The sequence below is a fragment of the Esox lucius genome, chromosome 15 (genome assembly GCF_011004845.1).
Source record: "Esox lucius isolate fEsoLuc1 chromosome 15, fEsoLuc1.pri, whole genome shotgun sequence".
NCBI classification, from domain to species: Eukaryota; Metazoa; Chordata; class Actinopteri; order Esociformes; family Esocidae; genus Esox; species Esox lucius.
In genome coordinates this window covers 11,183,823-11,211,132 of record NC_047583.1, presented here as the reverse complement: position 1 = coordinate 11,211,132, position 27,310 = coordinate 11,183,823, and the positions used below count along the sequence as shown (strand labels likewise).

Here is a 27,310-nt window from a genome sequence, read left to right as displayed (position 1 = left end):
TCTAAGTAATTTACTAAATCAGCTTATTCCACAAAGAAATCCTAAAATGGCCGGGACAAAGGCCCAGTCCACTGTAGCAAAAGCACCTGATAAACATTCAAACAGATTCAAGCTGACCATCGGACACAAAGTCTCAGTTTCAACATTCACCATCCGTCGCCAACTCAATAAAATGGGGTTGTATGGTAGGAGAGAAATGCTGAGAGAAAGATATAAGAAAGCTTGACTGCAATTTGTCAAAACAAAGCTGAACAAGCCACAATCCTTCTGGGTTCAGTGATGTTTTGGTTTTGATTTGCTGCTTCTGGCACTGGGTGACTTCAAGGTGTGCATGGCACAAAATCAAGAAAATACAGAGGCATTTTCAACCCAGTGTCAGAAATCTCTGTCAGATGTCATGGGTTTTCCAGTAGGACATTGACCAGAAACACACTTCAAAAGGCACCCAGGTATGGATCAAGACAGACACAGACACTGGACTGCTCTGAAGTGGACAGTAATGAGTCCATATCTACATCCTCTTGAAAATGTGTGATGAGATTGTAAAACAGTAGTTGGGAGGCATCAGGCAGCTTTCAAATCTGGGAGAACTATAGCAGTTTGCACAAGAAGAGTGGGCTAAACTGGGAGAGTGGGAAAACTGCCAAAACAGTGGTGCAGGATGCTCATCCGTGCCTATAGGAAGTGCTTGATTACTCTTATTCTGGCTAAAGGTTGTGCTAAATATTAAGTCTAGGGTGTCAATTTGTCAATGGTATCTATATTTATTTTCTGATTTGAAAGTATATATTAAGTTCCAAATCCAAATCAAATGTTCTTTAAAATTAACAGTGAAAGAAAGAATTATGGAGACCATTTTTAACTTCAACAGTCACAATATTAGTGAAGACTAGGCAAGCCAGCCTGAGTTGCATCCAAACAGTACATGCCAACCCAACATGCTTCACACAGGAGACTTTAAACTTCAGATCATGTGAAGTTCCTTTGTTTCTTTATACTTCTTTTGTTTCCTCTTTCCATCATTCTGGTAGAGATTAATCTGTCTCATTTGTCCAGTAGACCTTGTTCCAGAACTCCACAGGTTCTTTTAGGTACTGAAAAAAAATTATAATTACCTGGCCGTTCTGTTCTTGAGGCTTACTAAAAGTTTTGCAAGTTGTGGGTGTGTCCTCTGAAGGTTTGCATGTCCTCCTTTGCATCAAATACGGTGCTTTTGGTATGCTACAATAGGGGGGACCTAAAACCTTGTTTCCAAAAAGGTTGTGATGCTGTGTAGCCCTAACCCTAACTCTAATAGACAATAGTACAAAGACAACTTATCAAATGTTGAAGCTGATTGTTTAATTGTTTACATTTTATTTATTATTTATGAGCTCGTGTCCAGAGAAGACCCCAGCATTTCTGTTTGTTGTTTATGTATGGTTTCTTCTTTGCATGGTAGAGTTTTAACCTCCATTTGTGGATGCAGCAACAAACTGTGTTCACAAACAGTGGTTTTTGGAGGTGTTTCTGAGCCCATGCAGTGATTTCCACTACAGAATATATATTACGTACAGAGATTTCTCCGGTTTCTCTGAATCTTTTATTAGTATTTTGTACCGTAGATGATGAGATCCCCAAACAAAATGTTTCAATGAGAAACAATATTCGTAAATTGGTACACTCTTTGCATGCACAGTCTTTCACAGAGTGGTGAACCCCTCCCCAATCTTTACTTCTGAAAGATTTTTTATACCCAATCATGTTACTGACCTGTTGCCAATTAACCTAATTCGTTGGGAGATGCTCCACCATGTTATTTTTTAGTATTACACAACTTTCCCATCCTTTTTGTAATGTTGTTGGCATCAAATTTAAAGTGGGCATATATATTTCAACAACAAACAAAAAAATCCGGGCTAGTGCCAATAATACGCTGCAATATGTAAAATACGCATGTCAGAGCCACTTCCAATAGGCCAAGTCTATTCAGAGAATAACATATGCAGTACCTATAGTCACACATCTACCGAGGAAACATTGAAGCTGGTACTGTACTCACTGTGGTCCTTGCCCTGGCCTGCTGTGGCAGTCACGCTTGGCTGGGGTGTGACGGGCATCAGGGCCTGCCGGATGGCCTTCTCCCAGCCTTGGGCCACCTCCATGCCCACGCCTGTGGCTGCCAGCGCGGGGCTTTGGTAATGGCCCCCGTTGTTCTCCCCTACATAGTAGACCATAGTGGAGGTGATGATTTCAAAGCAGTGTGGGTTGCTGCTCAGGGCCAGGCTGAGGTCCCGAGCCGGTTCCACCTGCAGGATCTCTGAGAGAGGAATCTCCTGGGGGCCATGAGGAGAGAGAAGGAGAAGGAGAGAGAGAGAGAGGGAGAGAGAGATCCTGTGATTTATTATGTCATTTACCACATGATTTGGCAATATAAACAAGTGTTTCCAATGACAAGAAACCCCTTTAAAAAATAACTGAGACAGAGGATGAGCGAGAACAGGGTCGTAAGTGACAGAAACTAAGAACAGACATCACCTCTATGGACAGTCACCGAGTACAAAAACAATGACAGAAAAATAAGAAACCACAGTCTAGTAAATCACTCAGACAGAACTCAGCAAATCACTGGCTTAAACAAGAAACCGTCACATCACAAAGGAGCAGACTCCAATTCCTTTCAAGGGACCGTCAAAACAAGTCAGAGATAACTACAAAAAAATGCTCCTCCACTTACCAGAAAGAGTAACCCAGAGTAGGTCCCAGAGTAGGTCCCAGAGTAGGTCCCAGTGCCTCAACACAGCGATTTCACTGCCCCTGTTCAGTACACAGCCTCTATCTGACAGTCCATTACAGAAGTGGAGCAAGGGGTAGTTTGAGCACACTAGAAAAGTCCCTTTTCCCTGCAGTCTCACTGTCAAATGCTAATCAAAGAAGAAGGAAGTGCTTAGCCAATCAGAGCCCCTGCAGTACCTTCCCCCCGGCCACCCCCCCTCCTCCCAGGGGTCCCCAGATTTCAGCTCACCACAGAGTATCGGTTGAAGTGGTTTGGGTTAGCCGGGTTGGGCCACGTGACCTGGGCCTGGGCCCACTAAAGAGTGGAGGCCCCATGATTACAAGGCAGGAAACCAGAGCCCCATCTGAGCACGAGCCGCCGGTCTGCCGTTCTGCCAGCCACCAAGACGCAAGACACGGCGACTACTGTTCCGGAGACCGTCGGACACCAAAACCCCTGGTTGGAGGAGGGGAGAGGGGCGGGGATGGTAATCTGCTCGAGACAAAGTGAAGCCCCCATACCCCCATAAAAGGGTTTTGGCGACCACAAGTAATGGGGTCTCGTCTTCAAAAAAGAAGCCTATATTACTTCCAAATGTAGAAAATGGCAGCCATCTGAGGCATCGCCACACAACCACCGTCGCTAATCAGAAGAATGGAGGTAGAGGGTGGATAGAAGGGGGATAGCCGCACAACAGTGGGCTAGGGGGCTGAGGAGAACAGAACAGAGAGAGACCCACAGAAGGAGAAGGACAGAGAGAGACACACAAAAGGAGAGGGACAGAGAGAGACAGTGTTATAGAGACAAAGAGAGATTGAGACAAAAAGAAACAGAAAGTGGGAGACAGACAGACCAAGCAATAGACTATAGATGACCTACTGTGACCACAGGCTCAATCTGACACAAACTACCAACAAACAAAACAGGACAACCCATTTGAAGAGATTTGAGAGAATAAACAAAGAAACATTCACAAACAGCTAGTCTTCAATTAGTCTCCCGAACAATGTGCTGAGTGCTAAGCTGAGTGCCAAGTTGATAATAAACAACCATATCAAGTTGCCTCTAAACACACCCTGAATGTCCCAGCTGCATAAAATAGTGGGGTTTCCTACCCGCTGTTTCCCTATTGTCTGTCACTGTAGAACCACTGAGTGTTGAGCTTTTATACTGAGATTTCTGTCTCACCAACAAAATAACATTACTGTTAGGCAATAAGATACTGTATATACAGTGGATATAAAAAGTCTACACTACCCTGTTAAAATTGTAAGGTTTTTATTTTTTCATTTTTCTCCCTCGAAGATTTCAGGTGGTTTTTCAATTTGAATTGTTCACATTATAGATCATTTCTGACGTGATTTATCTTTATCTCATTCTTTTACATCACAATAACCTGGTATTTTAACAGGGGTGTGTAGACTTTTTATATCCACTGTATACACACAAACACATACTCTCACTTCCGCTCTATATATTTCTCTTTCACACACATATACACACACACACACACACACTGACACACTCACACATACTAGGGCTGACTCCATTCATTTTTATTTGGTAGTCTGTGCTCTAATTATTTTTATTTTTTTTATCAGTTTTGATCAGAATTGCCACACAACACCTGCATGAACCCCACCTCTCTCAGTTGACTATGCCAGTGTGGAGCTCTGGGCATTCAAACGGTTGCGTTAAAGGACTTCATTATATTATGTACGACCAGTGATTCGACTTAAATAAAATAAAATAATGTATAACACTTGTTTTCAGAATTGGTATTGCAATAACGCCTAGCCAATGCCAAACATAACCTTTAAATGATCACTTTGGCAGACATAATTGAGATTTTGCTGGTCAGTTACAGACCTAGAAAACACATGGCTACATAACAATAAAAGTCGTTAGAAACCATTTCAGTATGAACACCGTCCCATTGGTTTAATCTCTGGCCACAATCAGAGGTGTCAAAGTAACACGCCCACACGATATTGAAATTGAGACAGACCAACTCACGCGGCTAGGACGTATTGAACATGTGGAAGCCTTTACAGCCAAAGTTACAGGGCCTGACTGAACTCTAATCCTCAGCCCTTGTCTTATTACACAGCTATTAAGCCCCAGTGGTAAAGACTGCTAACGTCGCTGGTGTCACCACTGGTCTGTCACACTCTCTAAAAGCTGGTGTCACCACTGGTCTGTCACACTCTCTAAAAGCTGGTGTCACCACTGGTCTGTCACACTCTCTAAAAGCTGGTGTCACCACTGGTCTGTCACACTCTCTAAAAGCTGGTGTCACCACTGGTCTGTCACACTGTCTAAAAGCAGGTATCACCACTGTTCTGTCACACTCTCTAAAGCTGGTGTCATAGGATTACAATTACACAGTTATTACAAAATGTAATCAAACATTTACAATTATGCTTTGGTAAGACTTACATAGTGAAAATGTATAAAAATCCCTGATATTGGTGACATGACAAATGTGTTGGACATCCCTTTCATTCAGAGTTCCCCAACAAAAACCCATTACATTTTCAAAGAAGAAATACTACCGATGGATGACATGTGGCTGTAAATAAAAGTGAAAACTCACTCAATCTGTGACCACACAGAAATGTCAACGCGACGGGGTTTGACACAACAGGAGAAAGGCTAGGGGGTTTTCTCTGAATATCACTGACCTTACTGTAGTTTACAGTTGCAACAAAGCACTTGGTTAGTCACACCCCCACTAATGGGCACTTTGGGCAGGACTATTTACATACTGTCGCCCGTCGCCCCCCCCCACCCCCGTCTTTTTTGAAAATGATATATAGACTAATCAAAATACGAGTGTAGGGAAGTGGAGAGAGTCTGTAACTGTACAAATTAAAAGCGTACCAAAAGAACCATTACACCTAATGGATAGTGAAAAGGCAACCAAGTGAAGTGATGAACAAAAGACCCGCAAGGCCTAAGACTGAGAGGCCTTGTGAATAGGCTGTAAAAACAGTGCATCTTTGCCCGTGGTTCTGGTGGGGCAAACCAGTTGATTTCAATGCCAGTGTATAGGCCCAGACTCCTAGTTTAAGCACATTGTTTGTCTATAGATGACATGAATAAGATATAGTAAAACCGAGAGGAGATTTTGGCAAAATACGACGCCATTTTCAAGGTAATAGGCTACAAAAACAGTGCGTATTTGCGGATCTGTTCAAGGAGTTCCGGTGGGGTGAATGTGTCATTTCAAATGTCAGAGTATAGGTCCAGACTCCTAGGTCATTCATATGAATAGTTTGTCTATAGATAAACATGAATAAACTATCGAAAAACCAAGAGGAATTCTTGGGGAAAAAATTGCCTAATGAATATGATATTATCATGTGTATTATTAACATGATATAAATATTTCATTTTTAAAATGTCACGGTAATCATCAATGCCATTATATCGTGATACCCCCAACATACAGTATTTAGGATCAATCCAGGTTGGTAAAAACATTGGGTTAAATTCAGGCAGATCATTAGGAGTCCAGAACAGAATGCAAATGATTATAATCAAAATCATTTCTACACTTTAGATTGATCATCGAAGTCCATGAAGAAATAACGTATTACAAGATAAATAGTGAACACGTTGTCCCCCACGAATGATGACAGCCCATCTATGTTGTTTGGGACTAAAACGTTTCAGTTGATTACTGTAGTCCCCTCAGCCTAAACTGTGTCAATTTGTAAATGCCAGATCTCTACGGCAGACGCACCACTCACCCACAGTCATACAATATGGGGACAGTGGTGTCTGAGACACAGCGTGAGATGACTAAACTCCCTGTCTGCGATATCACATCACTCTCAAACAGATCAAGAGATACAGCATAAAAAGTTGCCGGTTAAAGCGCCACCTTGTGTTGAATTTCAGTGGTCTTGTATAGGTTGAGTCGAGACCGTGTTTGTAACATGAAAGAAATTCTGTTGCAATACAAATATCGTTGACTCATTTATATTAATTAATGTGCCAGACCACACCAAACATGTATTGGTTATTAGCATCTGTGTTGTTTTAGGTAGTGTTAGGAGACCTTTTGTGTTAGGAGACCTTTTGTTGCTTGATGCCACGTTTCGGGCAAATCAATAATTTGGGTCCGGCGGTGTGTAAATGTTGTAAGTGTGTAAAGTGTGTAAGTGTTTTAAAACGGCATGGGGAGATCCAGAGGTCATCTTACCCACATAAGTCATTTAGCAGAAGCTCTTCTCCACAACCCTGACTGACAGGATACATTTTCTATTTCATTTATTTTAAACATGTAAATGCCACATCCTGAAACCTAGTCCTGAAACCTTGTCCTGAAACCTAGTCTTGATTTATAGACAGTCGATATGTGGATCCTGAAGGCAAGTTTGAGGTGGTTTTAATGACCCACTTCAATGTCGTCAAATGTTTTCTGCTTCAATGTCGACAAATATTTTCAGCTTAAATTTCGTAAAATGTTTTCAGCTTGAATTACGTAAAAATGTTCCGCTTCAATGTCGTCAAATGTTTCTGGGTTCATTTCAATAACAAATGTAATCCCATTCATGGTCAGAGGGACAGGGCACATTTTTGTAGCATAGTGTGAATAATTGTAGATGTTCAGTGCAATGTGTCTTGATGTACATAAGCTAACAAAGCTGTTCCAGTAATACTGCTCTTACATTAAAACCCTGTTTCCAAAAAAGTTGGAATGCTGCATAAAATGCTAAATAAAAGAATGCAATGATGTACTAATCAATTATTCCTATATTTAATTGCAAAGAATACAAAGACAACATATCAAATGTTGAAACAGAAATTATATTTTTGAGGGGAAAATACATGCCCATTTTAAATTTGATGCCAGCAACCCGTTTAGAAAAAGTTGAGATGAGGTCATGTTTACCACTGTGTCGCATCACCTCTTTAAAAAAATAATCTAAGCGTTTGGGAACTGAGGAGACCAATTGTTGTAGTTTTGAAAGTGAAATGTATTCCCATTCTTGCTTAATAAAGGATTTCAGATGCTCAACAGTTCGGGGTCTCTTATATTTTTTGCTTCATGATGCTGCAATTTATTTTAATAGGTAAACAGGTCTGAACAGCAGACAGGCCAGTTTAGCACCCAGAATCTTTTATTACGGAGCCATGCTGTTGTAATACATACAGAATGTTAATTGGCATTGTCTTGCTGAAATAAGCAAGCCCTTCCCTGAAAGAAATATGTTGTCTGGATGGCAGCATATGTTGCTCCAAAACCTGTATGTATTGTTCAGCATTAATGGTGCCTTAACAGATGTGCAAGTCACCCCTGCATGTGCAATAATGCAACCCCATACCATCATGGACGCTGGCTATTGAACTGTACACTGATAAGAAGCCGGATGGTCCCTCTCCTCTCTAGTCCAGAGGACAGGGCGTCCATGATTCCCTAAAATAATTTCAAATTTTGATTCGTCAGACCACAGGACCGTTATGCACTTAGTCTCAGTCCATCTGAAATGACCTTTGGCCCAGAGAAGGCAGTGGCGGTTCTGGATCTTACTTATATCTGGTTTCGTCTTGGCACGGTAGAGTTTTAACTTGCATTTGTGGATGCAGCGAAACAAACTGTGTTCACAGACAATGATTTTCGGAAGTGTTTCTAAACCCATGCAGTGATTTTCACTGTTTTTAATGTAGTGCCGCCTGAGGGCCCGAAGATCATGGCCATCCAATATTGGTTTTTGGCCTTGTCCCTTGTATCGAGATTTCTCCGGATTCTCTGAATCTTTGAATGATATTACGTACTAGAGATGATGAGATCCCTAAAGTCTTCGCAATTTTATGTTGAAAAACGTTGAAAATTGTTAAATTGTTGTGCTATTTGCCCACCCAGTCTTTCACAGAGTGGTGAACCCCTTCCCATCCTGACTACTGACAGACTCATCAAGGATCTTTTTATACCAAATCATGTTACTGACCTGTTGAAAATTAACCTAATTAGTTGTAAGTTGATCCACCAGGTCTTTTTTTGCATTACCCAACTTTACCAGTCTTTTGTCGCCTCTGTCCAAACTTTTTTGAAATGTGTTGCTGGGATCAAATTTAAAGTGGGCATACATTTGTCAAGAAACAATCTCTGTTTCAACACTTGATATGTTGTCTTTGTACTATTTTCAATTGAATATAGGGTTTAAATGATTTGCACATCATTGCATTCTGCTTTTATTTACATTTTACACAGCGTCCCAACCTTTTTGGAAACAGGGTTGTAGACCTATGTTAATGAATCAGGTCTTGATGTCCACTTGATGTAACCATCAGTTAACAAGATGCTGCTGATCATTTCATTATAGACTTCTAGTCATAGTCAATGAATGGTAACTTAAAGCCTAACCAAGGCAGCCGGAAAAGTGACATCAGGCAGCAATTCACACAACATTTTTTACATTTCTGTCTTGGCTCAGGATTTGTGAACTTGATCACAATTTCTCTCTGCCTATCAAGTTCACTGATCGCTAGACAAAAAGGCACAAAGCTAAAAGTTGACTCACTTCTGTGGTAATTACTGAGCTTGTGTGATAATAGATCAATCCCGTTAGCCACAATTCAAATATTGTACCTGCTTGTAGCAACCTACATTTAAACATTCGGTTTTGGAATAAATGATTTCATTGATAGCATTGCTGAAAACAAAATAATCCGCGGCACACTAAATTGGTCACACAGATACACCCTTTCAGGGGTAGAAATGATGCTGCAACTATCATCAAAAAAACACGAGCGATGGAAGCTTGCAAATATGAAGCGCATCATGGGGGAGACAATAACATTTATTTTATACCTTGACAACATTGTGACATAATCCAATTATGTCCATTTTATTTTTTGGGAATACTTGGGAACATATTCCCTAAATTAAACATTTGGAGCAGAATTCCTCGTGCTAAAAATAACTTTAAAAATGACTCCCCAGCCAATGACCATAATTTAGCTTGCAGGCTCCCAACCCATCTCAACGAGGTAAGGCAATCCTGTCCAACATCTGACCACCCATTCCAGACAAAGCTTATCCAATCAGCAATGCCCTCTACCAGACTCCCAAACGATGTCAGTATGCCGCGATTAAGGTTCAAACTGAACACCATCAATGACGCAACTGTCATTTAGGTTCAGTGACCACTGTACCATTTGGGCCCCACTCAATCTCTTTTTAGTAAGAAAGTTTAAGGTAAATGCAAACTCTGAAATCCACATTTCATTCCACAGTCCCACTGCTGCCGTCAGGTAATATTTGATCTGTGGTGTTGCTCTCTCACCTTATAGAATTTGGCTCCAGTATCGTTCTGGAACAGGCTGAGGCTCTTGGTGTCCAGCCTCCAGTAGTGTCTCTTCCTCAGGTTGTCTTTGCTGGTGTAGTGGACCATCCAACCCTCCTTCACCATAGTGGAGCTCCTTCTCTTGGTGTGTTTGACTGACTGAACTACCCGCATCAGAGGTATGTTACTGCTCGTGGATGGACTGGACAGAAACACACACACGCACACACATTGGTAACAAAGGACAAAGCAGCAACCAAGAAAGTAGCGAACAGAAGCAACAATCGCGTTGAAGACGATTCACTGACCCTGGTCAGGTATTCTGATTAGTCAGCTTAAATGTGTCCCGGTAATAGGGGGGGTACCTACCTGATGGTCTTGATGGGCTCCTCATCCTTCTCACGGTCCAGGAAAGGAGAATCCATGAAGAACATCTTGTCGTCTGGGGTGGAAGGTTCCTCAGAGTCGTCCAGTAGCCCTCTGGTGCTCTCCACGTCACTACTGTCCACCTCCATGGTGCTGTCCGAGTCAGGTCCTGGGCTAGCAGGCTCTGTGGATCACACCTTTTCACTACGTACCCGACACTGGTCTGGAGACGATACTCCAACGGAATTTGAAAATAAGAAAGCAGAAATTACCTCCATCAAAGGAGACTTCCCCCAAGCAATCTCTTGGAACCTTAGAGGCACACCGCTTATGGCAGTTGAATCGACAATCTGAAAAGTATAGGAAACACAGATTTAATTACACATCTCTGAGCAATGTAGAGGGGGGTATCGGGAATGAAAGAAACATGCCAACATCCACAATTGAAATGAGAGACAAGAGGAAGAGGAAGAGAGACCTGACCTTTGCACTGCATGCCCTGGCGGAACAGGCCCTTGAGCAGCCGTTTACAGTATTGGCAGATTGTGGGCCGGGTGTAGGTGTGGATGGCAAAGGTGTGGGGCACCTTGACCCGGCCCAGCACCATCTTCTCCATCCAGATGGGCCGGCCGCTACACGATGGGATCCTCTTCCCTGCCTCCTGGTGGGAGCGCTGCCGGTGGGAGCGGGAGCGGGGAGGAGGGATGGGGAGTCAGTCACATACAGTAGGGGATACCAACAACACTATTATGGGATGGAATTAATCCTAACTGGATTTTCATTGACCTTTTAGTGGTGGTTGTAAACGAGGGTAGAACAACCACCCAGGGCTTACACAAACCTTACATAAACCTTGATGACAGCATAACAGACCCATTTATGAAATTCCATTTGCTGCGTCTTTGTGTTTTTTCACATCAAGATGTTCCTAGAGATTTGGCCAACCAAATCAGACATTTGATAAGAAACAACTGGACACGATGTGTTGTTGATTACTCTCAACTAACAAAATGTGTCTCAACCGGAATAACAGTTAGCTCACGTCAAAAGAGAACTCGATCTTCAATCACACTGAACCCTCATGATAATGAATGTCACAGCCAGTTGTTGCGTGTACAGATCAGGACCTCACAGCACATTTACAAGCGGGCAGTAACAACCCTGTCGCATTGCAAGCGGTAAACTCTGCTTGGGTGTAACTTTATACGGGACTGCATTTACAAAGCCCCTTTCTCTCAAGGCTCTTCACAGTTGTATCTTTACCGCTGGATTTTACTCCACCAATGAGGGTGCTGGTCTTTCTTACCTCCTCCGTGGCGACCACAGCATGTTCAGCAGGACCAGGGAGGGGCCGGGGGACAGACAGCGAGGGGCCCGGCAGGGACACGTTGGAGAGACGTCTCTTCCTCACCCCGCTGCAGTTGTTGGGGATCTTAAAGGCGCAGCGCTTGTGGTAGTTCAGCCCACACCCTGGAAGTACACAGTGAACAGTGGTCACTAATTACACATGGAGAATAACACACATACTATACAGCCCGGCCTATACGCAACAAACAGACGCACTATGTCTTTTGATGTTGGCACTGGGCTTAATATACTTGGCCTGGCAACACACCAAACAATCTTAGGACATCTGTAGTAAACATTTCTGAAGACATCTTGAGACAGGTAGTAAGAAGGAAACTAAATAGGTTACCACTGTGGGACAGAACTAACATCCTCTTAAATGTCCACAAGAGGGCTCTAGATCTTGTCATTTCTGAAAGAAGTACTTTTCATTAAAATAGCAGAGGAAACAACAATCTAATGCAATTGTACATTCCAAAATTCAAATTTTTTTCTTTTTCGGTTATTTTACAACACAGAACAGTTCTTATTTACAGCAACAACCTGGGAGCAAAGAGGGATTTTCACCTTTTGCCTGAACAATTAGAACCTTTTTTTTAATGGCCCAATGGCCTTGACCTTGCTTCCTCCAAGCATACAATCCTGTCTCAATGCTGTGTTACACTGAGGGCCAGGCTGAGTTACACGGAGGGCCAGGCTGAGTTACACGGAGGGCCAGGCTGAGTTACACGGAGGGCCAGGCTGAGTTACACTGAGGGCCAGGCTGAGTTACACTGAGGGCCAGGCTGAGTTACACGGAGGGCCAGGCTGAGTTACACGGAGGGCCAGGCTGAGTTACACGGAGGGCCAGGCTGAGTTACACGGAGGGCCAGGCTGAGTTACACGGAGGGCCAGGCTGAGTTACACGGAGGGCCAGGCTGAGTTACACGGAGGGCCAGGCTGAGTTACACGGAGGGCCAGGCTGAGTTACACTAAGGGACAGCCTGCGTCAGAGTCCAATGCCTGGCATCAGTACACTGGGCTCTATTGAAACACTGCGCTCTTCAAAGGCCTGCTGTGGTAATGGAAGGAAGTCACATATTACACTGAGGCATCCTGTTGCATGGCTTTGCCAGCCTTAATGTGACCCTCAGACTGGACCAAGAGAAGGGCTGTTTCATGTGTGTGTGTGTGTGTGTGTGTGTTTGTCGAGTAAGCATTTGACACCTTGGCCTCTACTTTGCAGTGCACTCCGCGTAGATGTGAGAGATCAAATCAAATGTATTTATAAAGCCCTTTTACATCAGCAGTTGTCACAAAGTGCTTTTACAAAACACCCGGCCTTAAACAACAGTAGTGTTGAATTTCAGTGGCTAGGAAAACTCCCTAAGAAGGCCGAAATTTAGGAAGAAACCTAAAGAGGACCCAGGCTCAGAGGGGTGACCAGTCCTCTTCTGGCTGTGCCGGGTGAACATATCGTCAGAGTGCAAATTGTAATAATTAATAAATGCATGTGGGCTGAGTTCAGAGCCTATTTAAAGTCCAGGTCGGAAGCATGACCAGATGGACAAGGACAGGGACAACAGGGGGGAGGGGGAGGTGTCATCACAGTGGCAGCTGAAATCGTCAGGTATCGTCTTGATCTGCAACACAACCAGGAGGAGATAACTTGATGTGTGTGTGTGTGTGTGTGAGAGAGAGAGAGAGAGAGAGAGAGAGAGAGATTGTGAGTATGCTTACCTTCACATTTGAGGCCCTGCCGGACAAGGCCCCATAGCATCTCCCCACAATAGTCACAGAAGGTAGGGGCCTTGTAGGAGTGGACATAGAGAGCATGGGGCCGGATCTGGAAGTCCTTCACTGTAGCTAACGCTGAAATTCAGACAAAACTTAAAACAAAAACATGGCAAAGAAACTAAAGGAACCCAAATAAACTTCAAATACATTAACGACAAAAACCAAGAATGACAAAAGAAAGGAAGTTAGTTAAGATGTTTATTGCACATTGTAAAGTTATGCAAAAGCATTTAAGCTTATTTTATCTGCTAATATTTAGTTGTTACAAAATATTATCCTCATGTGTGTCATTGCAATGCATTAGGCAAGCTGGGACTCCAGGGAATAATCTTTTGACAGAGAGGAGAGAATACCCCCTGACATGGGTCGGACCCCATAACCTCCTGGTGTTGCAGGGGGACAAACATGTACTGTAGGAGAGGGAAGGGTTCTGTTCTGCTGTCAAGGTTCTCTCCCCAGAGCTTGGTTCTATAAGAGCTACTTACAGTAGGAGGCGTTACAGCAGAAACAAACAACAAGCTACAAGGCTGTAATAATCTTGTGGGTTATTATTATATTTGGCCGTTTAATGCGCGTGTGAATTTGGAAAGGTTTTTGTTGCGTAAGCAACTCTCCATAAGGCACCCCTTTAGACTGGGGTCCTAGTTGGGGAATGAGCCATTTATCCACTCTGGACCAGTAAGGGCTAAACGTCCTTCTCACGGACAGAACAAATAATTTTTCACCTTGTTGACTCAAGGATTTGGCCTAGCACCCTTTGGGTAACAGTTTTGATGCTGAGAATGCTTGGCTATCTGCCCCCCATTTTGCCCACAACATTACCAGTTTTAGAGGGATCTGGCATCACTGAGCACATTAAAGACCACTAATGCAGATGATCTCATTAAACAGAACAGGACTACAGAAGACCAGATCCCACTATAATGATAAAAAACACTCTTTAATCAGTTAGTTCTTAGTAGCATTGTACGGTAGGGTTTGTTCCCTATCTGGACTGAAAAACAACATAGAGCAAAGCTCCCTGAGTAATGGCTATATCTGCTGCTGTAATTTGTGTCTGAGAGGTTTTTCTAAAGTCATTACTTCAAAATGTGATTAGGAGATCACTTTTCACTAGCATATCGGATATGATCTGGCAGTGAAAATGCAGCAAAACAGGTCCAAATCAAAAGATTTCACACAATTCTTTCAACTACAGACCAACAAAGGAATAATTATCTTTTAAACCAGAATCTAGGGGGAAAATGCTGTGTGATATCAATAAATATGTGTTGCGGTTTTGTGTTTCAGTGGGTTTCTGCATTTTCTTTCTGAAATCCCATTAAGAAATGCAGCCGGGACATACAGGGGAGCTGTTGCCGTGACAACATACAACTCTAAACAAAAACAAAAAAGTGTCTAGATCTAGATTGATACACATTTAGGGATACTAACTTAAATTAATTGGAACAGAGAAACTTGGAAGAGAAAACTAAGGAAAAAATACTGAGCTCAATAACAATCAATACATTTCCACAAAAACAACCTAAACCATCATTGCTGATATTTTCTGTTTAACCTAAGGGAAACAAATAAAACATGAATACGGCTTCACAGTTTATTTGAAGGAGATTGTATTTCTTTAAAAGCTACTTTTCGTTAAGTTTAACTACAGTAAACAAGCTAGGGAGTTGAGACATCTGAAACAACAAAGATCTTTGGAAAGCCGATTTTCCCAATTCAAGGAAATATAGCGGCAATTGGGTACGGGCACATTTTGGGTCGAACTTCAAAGCAGTGAAAGAAGTCAAGAAAGTCACATGCACCACACTGTGCATAGCTGCCTTGAACAAACACATGAAAGGAGGCATTCATGGGCTTTTCAAACACATTGAGGAAAAGAATGCACAGCCTATTAACATTCTATTTTATGAAATGGCTGTCGAGATGTTTTGCATCAAACACCACAGAAAATTTAGCCAAAAAAGCGGCCGGCCTGACATCAATGCGATGTCTGTGAAGATAATTTCAAACTGCATCCTTAAGGCTCAAATCCGTATATTTCTTTTAAAAGCGATACTGACTTTTCAAACAGTGTGTACAAGTGACCAAATTGGATTTGTCTATGTTCAGACAGTGAGGTCAGAGCAAACTTAGATATCATATTGGTTAAAGGAACTCACCCCAAACAATGGAAATGTCATGGCAATGAGTGGGGCAAAGATGCCGAGTGGGAACGCTTGTGAATGTTTTCATTGCCCACCAGCAAAATTACTTTTTAATTTACAGCGCCTTCAGAAAGTATTCAGACCCCATCACACTGTCCCCATTTTGTTTTGTTATAGACTTCTTTTAAAATCAATAACCTCTTAATTAATACACGCACAATACCCCAGAATGACTAAGCAAAAACAAGTTTTTCAATATTTGTGCTAATTTATCACAAATTTAAAATCTAATATGCATAAGTAATCAAACCTTTTCCATGACATTCCAAATTTTGCTCAGATGATTCCTGTGTACATTGATCATTCTTGAGATGTCTCTAGAACATGATCGAGAACAACTTTGGGAAATTCAATTGATTGGACATGATAAGGTACCAAACTTCACAGAGCATGTCAATGCAAAAACCAAACCATGAAGTTAAGGAACTCTCCATAGAGCTCTGAAATAGATCTGGGGAAGAGTATAAAAAAATTCTAAAGTATTGAAAGCTCCCAGGAGCACAGTGGACTCAAACATTTGGAAATGGAAGAAATTGGGAACCTCAAAGACTTCCTACAGAGAACCCAATGGCCACTAACAGTTCCTCTGCCAAGAAGGGAGAACCTGGGTCTGAAGAGACCCAAATGGTACTATTAGACCTGAATGCCAAGTGCTACCTCTGCCAAAAATGAAGTGTACCGATTCACCTGACTGATACCATCTCTATAAGGTGAAATGATGGTGGTGGTGAGAGCATCATGCTATGGGGATGGTTCACATCGGCAGGGACTGGGAGACTAGTCAGGTTGAGGGAAGGATTAATTAACCAAAATACAACAAGGACCTTGAAAAAAATGCTGGACTGGCTTTAGGATGAGTCTGTGAATGTCCTTGAGTGGTCAAGCCAAAGCCCGGACTTGAAACTAACTGAGCATCTGTGGGGAAACCTAAACATTGCATTTCATTGACACTCCCCATCCAATCTGACAAAGCCTGAAAGCATCTGCAAGGAAGAACTGGAGATCTGTCCAAAACCTGGTTTGCAAAACTGGTCGAGGCACATTGTACCAGACAAGACTCAAAGCTGTTATTGCTGCCAAAGGCACTTCTACAAAGTACTGAATAAAGGATCTGATGTTTTTTTATTTGTAATAAATCGGCAAATTTATAACAAAATGTCTCTAACAACATGTTTTTGCTTTTGTCGTTATGGGGTATATAGTGAAAATGTATGGGGTAATGAGTGAAAAGTTAAAGGGGTCTAAAAACTATGAAAGCACTGTAGGTTATTGTTTGCATGTGTATTTCACACATTGCTGAGGTAAAACTATGAATATGATGCTTATATGGACAGAAACCCCAACATCTGATTGGAATCGGGTATTGGGTAAAAAGTTGATTTCAGACAATTCAAATTGCCAGTGGGAACAAAGCTTAACTGATCAGGCTTCACAAAGGTCAATCACACAAAATTGAGCAGTTGCGGTTTGTAACATTAATCAAAGATGTAAGGTGTTATAAAATAAGTGTCGTTTTTATATGCATTAAAATGAATTTGTATGTTAAATCTTGTCCAATAAAAGAGCTACTAAGTGAGAAACAGTGACTGGGATTCAAACAGCGCTGTCCTGTCCAAACCTGGGGTTAGGGATGGTGTTCTACTCTTTCCACAGCAGTCCTGCACAGTCCAGCATGTTTATGCTCAGTGGGTCCCCTACAATCACTTACTGCAGAGAAAACAAGCTAGAGTCTTTTAGTCTAGCGCCAAGAATAATCGGCTCTGGCCTCCCTCTAACAGTAAGAAGCAAACCACTGAGCTGTTTGTCCCACATAACTGAAAAATAAGTCTCAGAATTGACAGAATTTAATGGTGTCTTTAAAGTATTTAATTGATTTAAATTAGAAGCAACTTCAGGACAAAAAACAGGTCATTGAGCTGCAATTGTCTTTTATTAGATTTTCTAAACTAAAATGGTATAAATTGCAGTGCACCAGTTTTACAGAAGCCAGATGTAGGCCAACTATAACCATAAAACAAAAAAGAATGGCTCCCCCAGTCACCAAGGTGCAACCCTGAGATTGACACCTGTCAATCCTCTGTCCCCAGAGTGAAGGAGAGGAGACCAGGGTTGTCCTGGAGACCCTCCACCGGGGTCTCACGGCTCAGCATGTGTGCTGCTGGGTTATGTCTAGGAGGATGTCCAGACCGGGTGGTGTGACTGGGAGGGGCTTCCCAAACACAGCATGTCTGTACACGCCACTGTTAGCAGGAAACCAAAATGTGTTGCAGGAAAAGACAGGGGAAATGAGACACCTGTGTTGCTGGGGGTGAGCTTCAGATCGCAGACTGAGGGGTGGGGGGGGCATTGTACAACAGACAGGTTGGAATTGCAGAAAAACCTTGACTGAATAAATCGCTTTAGGTACAAATCAAAGAGTGTACAACAGCTGTTTGGGCTGGGCACAGTGGATTAGCACTACTTACCAGAGAGCACCACCTCTATGAGATCTCCCTCATGGATATCCTCTGCTGATGTCAGCCTCTGGAGGATGTTTTCAGAGTTCAGGTCATGGCGGAAGAGCAGAATCTTGTCATACATGCCAAAGAAGCCACACTCCGGAAACTGGGGAGGAGAAACTTATTTGAGTGTACACTATTCAAAACACACCTAATGTACCTTCTGCAACAACAACAAACACCCAGTAACACTGAGGATTATTTTATATCCATCAACAGATCAAGACCCTGTCATCAGTTCAATTTGGTTTGGGCACATTTATGATTATGTTCAGTTCGGTTTGACATAGTCACTTGACACGTACTGTTATTAACTGTTGTAGGGCTCCATCTGATAAGTTAATATTGTATACAGGACTATACAGACCTCCTCATCTGACTCATGAACTAATGTCTGACTAATGTCTGTCATCAAAGCAAACGCCAGCATGTCTGTGTGTGTAGGAAGGGAACGAGTAGGTGTGTGTGTGTGTGTGTGTGTGTGTGTGGAATTAAGATTAGGCTGAATATCACCACAGACAGACAGACAGAGAAAGGGAGTCTGACACAAAGCTGTTTCATTCCTGCAGCCATAATGACTCACACACACACACACACTCCTGCTTCCATTAGCTACTTCCTGTGGCTCACATCAGCAGTCACTGTGAAGGATAGAGCAGACAAAGTGTTTCAGGAAAAGACCTCCCATTCAAAAACCTTTATTCCACTAAAATATTAAAACAGTGGAATGAACTGAATACAACAAAAGGAAATTCCAGTCAAATGGCCATTCATTATACTAATAAAGCTACTGCAATAACACTGTAATACCTTTTTCTAGTCAGTAGGATGGATTAGTTAATAATTGTCAGTAATATGTTAAATTCTTCACCTCATTCAACAACTGACATACATAAAAAAAAGTCACATCCCAACAGTTGGCCCAGGTGCCTCATGATATACCACAAGTGGGAAGGAGTCTTTCAAATGTTGTTTTCTATTATTATCTATTGTTCCTCAAGCCACAGGAGGGTCAATCTCAACAGACCAACTCACTTTGTGACAGTTATGGCCTTTGTTCATTGCAACAACTCTGCAGCAGGTTCAGGAAAGTCAAAGATCAAGATGTGTCATCCAACACACATCTCACTATATATAAAAAAACGTTTTTTACTAGTTTGCAGTAATTCTACAAAGTAGTATTGGAAGCAAAATGACAAGTGAGAACTCAACAATCTGACAGAAAAGACAAAACTACAGCTCATGGCCTGGCCTTGGTTCTCAGTAGGGAGCCTGAGGGAAGCTCACTTCAATGGTGCTGTCCAGTAGCTGTGATGTAACCTCCAGCCAGGCAGGCAGTCAGGGTCATGCTCTGGACTCTCGGATCAGGGTTACGGCCCAGACCAGCAGACAGTGAGGAAACAGAGGAGAGGAGGAGGGGTAAACATCCTGAGAGGAGTAACAGAGGAGCAGCAGCCTCCTGAAACACAGCAAGGAAGTGAGCGAAGTCAACACTAAGTCACTTCCTGCTCCCAGGCCCACAGCCTCCACACAACTCATGTCAACACCAAGGTTACACACACACACACACACACACACAGGTTACACACAGACACACACACACACACACAGGTTACACACACACATACACACAAACACAGGTTACACATACATAAACCTGCCTACGATCCATTTTCTTTTCATTTCCACTAAACATTTTACAAGGTTCATCAATTCAACCTTTCCACTGGACATGTATTACTGGACACACACTCACACACACACAGGTTACACACACACACACCAAGGTTACACACACAGGTTACACTTACACACACATCGTGATTAGCCTGTTTAAGTCTTCCGTCACACAGGAAGTCATGCCGTTTGCCTAGCAGGAACACGATGGGCAACAATGCTTTTCAACACTCCTCTTAACCCCCCCCCCCCCCCCCCCCCCGCCGAAGCATTACCGTAACCCCTCTGCCATCCAGCCACCTCACAGAAAGGCGCCCTTAATCAGCAGCGTGTCATTTTTAAATGTGATTGGTGAAAAGGGTCTGGTAGAGACACAGAGAATCAAAGAAAAGCATGTATGGATGTCAGGGGCCGTCCTGTGTGGCCCTCATCAAAGCAGGTCCCTGGTGGAGGGCCCAGCCAAGACCATGTCTTGCTGCCAAGATGACTACCCTGGCAGGCCCACCTAATGCAGCTGCTTTCCTGTCAGGGTCATACACAATGCCCATGGAACAATGTTCCCCAGCACTGCGGCCAACGAGGCCCACGGGCACCAAGGTTGGCACACCACACAGCAGAGAGAGGAACACCTGGGCCTCCTAAAACCCGGCCGAGGCACAGCTGCATGCTGGCACCATAAAAAAGGACTAACTACGAAAAACTGCTTTTGTATCACAGTGGGTCACGCTGTGAGATACTGTACAGCATCAACCAGTATTAATGTATTGGATATAAAAATAGTAATACACACACCCCTGAACAGCTCATCCAGTGTGCCAGGTCCTCCTCTCTCACAGTAAAGACATCCGAGCAACAAAGCAGAGCCTGACACTGAATGGCCTTCATTGGGTCGGCCAAGCAGTTGGAGTCTTGAAACCAGCACGCCAAGCAGTTGGAGTGCTGACAGCGGTATGGAGTCAAGCTTGGTTCATTTTACAGAAGGATTCAGAGTTCCAAATAGTATTCACATTGTAGGACAAAACTGAAAATGAGAATGTTTTTTCACTAGGTCAAAGTTTGAGCTGTAACTACGCCACTTGGCGGTGGTCTGCCGGGAGTCCCACGGGCCAGTGCATATTAACCAGCATCGCCCGGGTGGAGGGAGGCATTTCGGGCAAGAATTTCCTTCACTCATTATGCTCCAGCGGGTTGAGGGCCTACAAGCTAACTGAGGTCAGTAATTGGTTAAGCCCGTCTCCACGTGGGTTGACCTTAATTACTTCCTGTTTGGAAAAGCAGTGCAGCAAAAAAGCCGAAGGGCTCCTTTTTTTTATTATTATACTTCACCAATTTTACCTCACCAATTTTGTAATATCCTATTTGTGATTAAGGCTCTGCGTCCTAACAGCAACTTTCAGCCGTATTGGGATAGTCAATGTTGAGATACAGTGGGGAGAACAAGTATTTGCAGATTTTCCTACTTACAAAGCATGTAGAGGTCTGTCATTTTTATCATAGGTACACAGAAAACGGTGAGAGACGGAATCTAAATTTAAAAATTCAGAAAATCACATTGTATGATTTTTAAATAATTAATTTGCATTTTATTGCATGACATAAGTATTTGATCACCTACCAACCAGAAAGAATCCAGGCTCTCACAGACCTGTTAGTTTTTCTTTAAGAAGCCCTCCTGTTCTCAACTCATTACCTGTTTAAAAGACACCTGTCCACACACTCAATCAAACAGACTCCAACCTCTTCACAATGGCCAAGACCAGAGAGCTGTGTAAGGACATCTGGGATAAAATTGTAGACCTGCACAAGGCTGGGATGGGCTACAGGACAATAGGCAAGCAGCTTGGTGAGAAGGCAATAACTGTTGGCGCAATTATTAGAAAATGGAAGAAGTTCAAGATGACGGTCAATCTCCCTCGGTCTGGGGCTCCATGCAAGATCTCCCTCGTGGGGCATAAATGATCATGAGGAAGGTGAGGGATCAGCCCAGAACTACATGGCAGGACCTGGTCAATGACCTGAAGAGAGCTGGGACCACAGTCTCAAAGAAAATCATTAGTAACACACTACCCAGTCATGGATTCAAATCCTGCAGCACACGCAAGGTCCCCCTGCTCAAGCCAGCGCATGTCCAGGCCCGTCTGAAGTTTGCCAATGACCATCTGGATGATCCAGAGGAGGAATGGGAGAAGGTCATGTGGTCTGGAGGAAGAAGAAGGATGAGTACAACCCCAAGAACACCATCCCAACCGTGAAGCATGGAGGTGGAAACATCATTCTTTGGGGATGCTTTTCTGCAAAGGGAACAGGACGACTGCACCGTATTGAGGGGAGGATGGATGGGGCCATGTATCGCGAGATCTTGGCCAACAACCTCCTTCCCTCAGTAAGAGCATTGAAGATCATGGCTAGGTCTTCCAGCATGCCAACGACCCGAAACACACAGCCAGGGCAACTAAGGAGTGGCTCCGTAAGAAGCATCTCAAGGACCTGGAGTGGCCTAGCCAGTCTCCAGACCTGAACCAAATAAAAAATCTTTGGAGGGAGCTGAAAGTCCGTATTGCCCAGCAACCTGAAGGATCTGGAGAAGGTCTGTATGGAGGAGTGGGCCAAAATCCCTGCTGCAGTGTGTGCAAACCTGGTCAAGAACTACAGGAAACGTATGATCTCTGTAATTGCAAACAAAAGTTTCTGTACCAAATATTATGTTCTGCTTTTCTGATGTATCAAATACTTGCAAATGAATTACTTAAAAATCATACAATGTGATTGTCGGGATTTTTGTTTTAGATTCCGTCACTCACAGTTGAAGAGTACCTATGATAAAAAATTACAGACTTCTACATGCTTTGTAAGTGGGAAAACCGGCAAAATCGGCAGTGTATCAAATACTTGTTCTCCCCACTGTACATGTCTTTCGGAGCACATACAATGCCATTCTGATTCTTAAAAAGTTTTCCTGAAGAAGTATGGCCATATAACTTTTTTTAAATTTTATTCAGGGTTATTGCTTTGATTATTTTGTGCTTACGTTTTTTTTTTTATATCACACCTCCATCTGAAGACCCCAGAGAGTAATGGTGCATGGGTCATAATTCTAAGTCATCCAAAAAAGCCAGACTACACAGAAACATTATATTCTGAAGCTTGCACTCGACCTTAAACCCGCAAATATAGCCACTGCTGCTGTAAAAACATGTCTCAAAGTCGATGTTGCTTTTTACATTGAACCAAAATTTGAACATGTAAAGTCTTGGGAAAGGAAGACAAATATGGTAAAAAGCATGAGTAGGCAAGCTCGAGAGCAATCTGCAAAGATTCTTCAAGGCTGCAATAGCTGTAGTTCAAATTTGCATATTCCAACTTTTTCAATGCTTTTTGCACATAAAAGGCATCCCATGGCAAAATTAGTACATTTGCATGAAATGTCTTACACATTTGTAAACACTTGCTCCCTCCCCTGTGGCAAATTGAATGGACTGCATTAACTGTGTTTGCAAATAGCATAATTTTCTTTTCGTCCCTTGGCAGAATGTCTATAACTGGCATTATCAATAATAAATGTGTAGAGGTAAATTAATGTTAAGGCAGATTGAGCGAATCATCTCCATGCTGCAGGTCTATGAGGACGGCCGGCTCCAGGCTTGTAGGGCTGAGCAGGCAGGGAAAGAAACAGTGTAACCATAACAATGACTCCAGTGTTAGGGAGTCCGCTTCTGCTCTTCAGCTCCTGGTCATCAGCTCCTGGTCTTCAGCTGAGATCAGCCTGGGTCCTGGGGAGAGCAGGGAGTTATGGGAACAAAGAGATAAGATGTCTGTGCGGCTGTGTGTGTGCGCTGGCCCTGGCTGTGAAGACCGGGTGCTGAAAGGAGGGTGTGACAGCGAGGAGAGCTCTATGACTAAGGATCTTATGATAGCTGCTTGGCATTCCACTGGATCCCACCTTACTGGGCGTCAGGAATTCTTCACTTCAGGGATTCAGGATGAAATGTAAGACAGCAGCGAGCGTCTGCTTTCTAAATCTAGACATTGCTAAACAACATCAAGAACATAAACATTCACACAGCTTGATTCCAGAACAGTAATAAAGGCCCTAAGTCAGTGATTCGTGCCATGGCTCCGGCATCCTTCCTGCGTGCAGAGTAAGGTTTTCCTCCGTACGACCGACAGGCCCGGGCCCGCCCCCTCCACTTCCCCTCCTGCCCTGCTCCGAGACCTGGCCAGCTGCGCTCACCTCCTGTCGGCAGTGATGCCAATCTTTCACAACCGTCCGCGGTTCCCCTTTCGGCGCGGGAGCGGTCTGGTGCAGCTCGGGGCAGCTAGGAGGCACGCTGGTGTAACGGGAGGGAAAGGCTGGGCAGAGGGCTGTACGTCTTTCGGGGTACCATAAAGCCTGTGTTATGGAAGACCATGGGGCCGTGTGGCCCGGAGGGCGGGAAGAGAGTGAAACTGTTCACCGGTGTTAAGCAAGGTGGCGTCAAGGCCGCAACCGGGTCAAATCAAGTCAGAATCAAGACCAATATCAGGAAGGAGGAGATGCGGGCAGGTCAGGGTCAAAGTCGTGATCAGAAGAGTGCTAGTCAAATACAGCGTAATGGTGTCAGATGGGCGCAACAATAAGAGCCATAATAACCAACAATATTTCAGTATTAACAATTCATCTTAATATAGGGATTATTTAGCCATTTAGAATGGTAATAAAGAGGTAAAACAAAGTTGTTACAACGTCCCCTAATCACTCCAGTCCCCTCATAAACCCCTCAGTGTGTGTGAACACTCAAACATGCTAGCCTTTCCTTGAGGATATTTTTCAGTAAGGGTTGGATTAAATTCATTAAATTAAGGAGTGTGGATTTGGCCTGACAAAGCAATTTTATATTGACTGATAATTATGACTGGTCTTGGCAGGTCTCCGGAATATACAGGCTAACCACAAGTACTCCTGGAGACAAGTCAAGACCAAGGTAGTCAATATTAGGTCATCTGGCCTCAGGACTCGTTTCCAGCACTTGAACACCGCTGTGCACATTTGCTGTACTGAATAGATCAAAACGGGGAATCGCCAGGAGAGTGACTGCACAGGGAGACACTCGCTTTGGCAAACAATGCTTGTGGGGTTGTTAGGCAATAAAGCTGGTCGGAGGAATGACCCAGAGAGCTCAAGTCAGGTCCCATAGTGACTAAGCATGGCCTTTGTAATAAACACACACTGTGAGGGTATCAGCAACACAGGCATTCAGTCCTGCTCTGCACAAAGAGACGCAAGGCGACCACACACACACACCAAAGACACCAGCATCGCAAATCTGTGTGTGAGGTCCGCACGGCAGACTGGAAAGCAGAGTGGAAAAGGGCTTTGCCGTGGTAAGCTTTTGATATACTGACTAATCTGCCATTGATATGCTAAATCCTGTTAGAGGCAGAAAAAGAGGGAACAGAGGGACGGACGGGGCAGACGTGAAATATGGTACATTTCAATGACTGCCAGAAACAAATAGCCTCAGAACAGACATGGAAAATGGAGTCTGACACAACAGTTCTGGATTGAATTAAAATCAGTTTGTCTCAGTCTGCAGTTTGTTTCAGAGAAACAAGATTAACTTCTTGCCTATCTGAAGCAAATTTCAAAAGGACACAAACTCTAAAATGCAAATGAATTTCAAAACTGACATGGTCATCAATCTGCTAAGATTACTCAAAGTAAGAAAAATGCACAGAACTGCTACTATTTGATAAAAGAAACATGAAAAACAAGATAAAACTATGTCGTGTCTTGCCTGGTTCCAATACAGAGATCATGACATTAATCTAAAACATTCTGTTGATGCAGTTAAAAGCAAAACTATTTTCAAATTCAAGCCAAGGAAATGGGATGTGTAGGGCATGTTACATGCTTGTCTGTCTGTGTATGTTAGCGTGTGGGCCGCCAAAGGGTCTCAGTCCTCATTGCGAGAGACGGGTGGTAACAGGGAAAGCCTGTCAGAGAGGGAGCAGGCAGGGCCTGACAGATGGACACATGGTTACACTGAGGAAGGTGTGTTGTCTGACCCGGGCTGCCTGACACCTTTATGAGGCTGGACCCAGGCCAAGTCTGCAGCGATCCACAGCTATAACAGAGTGCATGTTTCAGTAACTAACTCGGTATGGCTAAATTGCTGTATATGAAGTACGATACTCAATGGGAACAGGAAAATAAATCTAACAACTTATGTCCACTGCTTACTACAGTGCTTTTTTGCAGCAAAAAGCAGCAAAGTGGGCTCTTGTGACTTTGGTGAGGGTTTGCCTGTACATCAGATCTGGGTTCTTCTGAAATAGCATACATTGTTGGGTTCACAATGAATTCAAAACAACAGAAGGCTTACAGTTAGTTAATAATAATGTTATTACTATTTAGCAAACACTACAATTCCAGTGTAGGGTGTTATAAACTCATCAAGGTAATAAGGCCACATGTCAGATGATAAATCCTATCACAAGACTGGAGTATGAAACGAGGTGCTTTTATCTCCCATAATGCAGCCATTCATAGCTGTGTATGACATTGTTTATCAGCACAAAGAACAGCCTAGCCCTTCAACCCCCAACAGACCAACCTACCAGGAAGCACAAGATGTTATTCAGTTGTTTCTGTGGTAGGGCATTAGACATGGAGCAACAGGTTAGAGGAGGATGCGCTACAGGTTAAAGGTTAAAGAACGAATGTGACTTAGGGGTTAAAGAATGTAAAACGTTGATGGGGCAAAGCTGCCTGAGACATGGTTAAAGTGCATAGGAACTAAGCTATGACTACTACGTTAGACTGAATGTCTATGACAAATAAAAAAGATTGTTTTGATGTCAAATGAAAAACTGTTGTGGCACATGTTAGGGACCACATCAGTGGAAAATGCATTGAATACACAATTCAAAATCTACACATAGGAAAAGCTAATGTGCGCTATGTGGCATTGGGGAAAGTAATTGGTGTGTGTGAGTCACATCAAGCACATTTGCTGACAGTATTCAAACCAATGAGGGTTCAGGACTTATAAGTCAATTATACCAGAATCATCTTTTGTAGATAGAACACTTCAGTTCCAAAGCTCTCACTCTCTCAGTGTCCGGTGAAATTATTGCATTGGAATTCATAAGATGATTAATATAATTGGAAACAGCAATATTATATCTACCCCACATAGCAGAGACAGCACTAACATAAACCACATGTCGAAAACAACAGTAGTATTCATATGGATATCCCCCTCCTGGCAATGAAGATTGTATAACAAACATTTATGTTACTGTTATTTTACCAGGTATGCTGATTTTCAGCAACTAGGTTTAACGGTCTTGCTCAGGGACAGAACAACAGCCTTTTCACCTTTAGCTTTCAATTAACACTCAGTT

At 43.1% G+C, this 27,310-nt stretch overlaps 1 protein-coding gene across 2 annotated transcripts in view; it reads right to left on the bottom strand.

Moving 5' to 3' along the window:
• Positions 1 to 27,310, bottom strand: part of prkd3 (protein kinase D3) — a 50,049-nt gene that overhangs the window by 10,683 nt on the left and 12,056 nt on the right. The window contains exons 2-10 of one of the 2 annotated variants that reach the window (XM_020054193.2): positions 19,535 to 19,706; positions 18,215 to 18,353; positions 13,486 to 13,617; positions 11,726 to 11,889; positions 10,903 to 11,092; positions 10,692 to 10,769; positions 10,423 to 10,603; positions 10,054 to 10,255; positions 2,042 to 2,315 (exon numbers count right to left, since the gene is read on the bottom strand). In XM_020054193.2, coding sequence (XP_019909752.1) covers positions 2,042 to 2,315; positions 10,054 to 10,255; positions 10,423 to 10,603; positions 10,692 to 10,769; positions 10,903 to 11,092; positions 11,726 to 11,889; positions 13,486 to 13,617; positions 18,215 to 18,329 — 1,336 coding nt within the window. In that variant the 5' untranslated portion in view covers positions 18,330 to 18,353; positions 19,535 to 19,706. The remainder of the gene's footprint in view (positions 1 to 2,041; positions 2,316 to 10,053; positions 10,256 to 10,422; positions 10,604 to 10,691; positions 10,770 to 10,902; positions 11,093 to 11,725; positions 11,890 to 13,485; positions 13,618 to 18,214; positions 18,354 to 19,534; positions 19,707 to 27,310) is intronic. The other variant, XM_010879196.4, reaches the window with a different exon arrangement.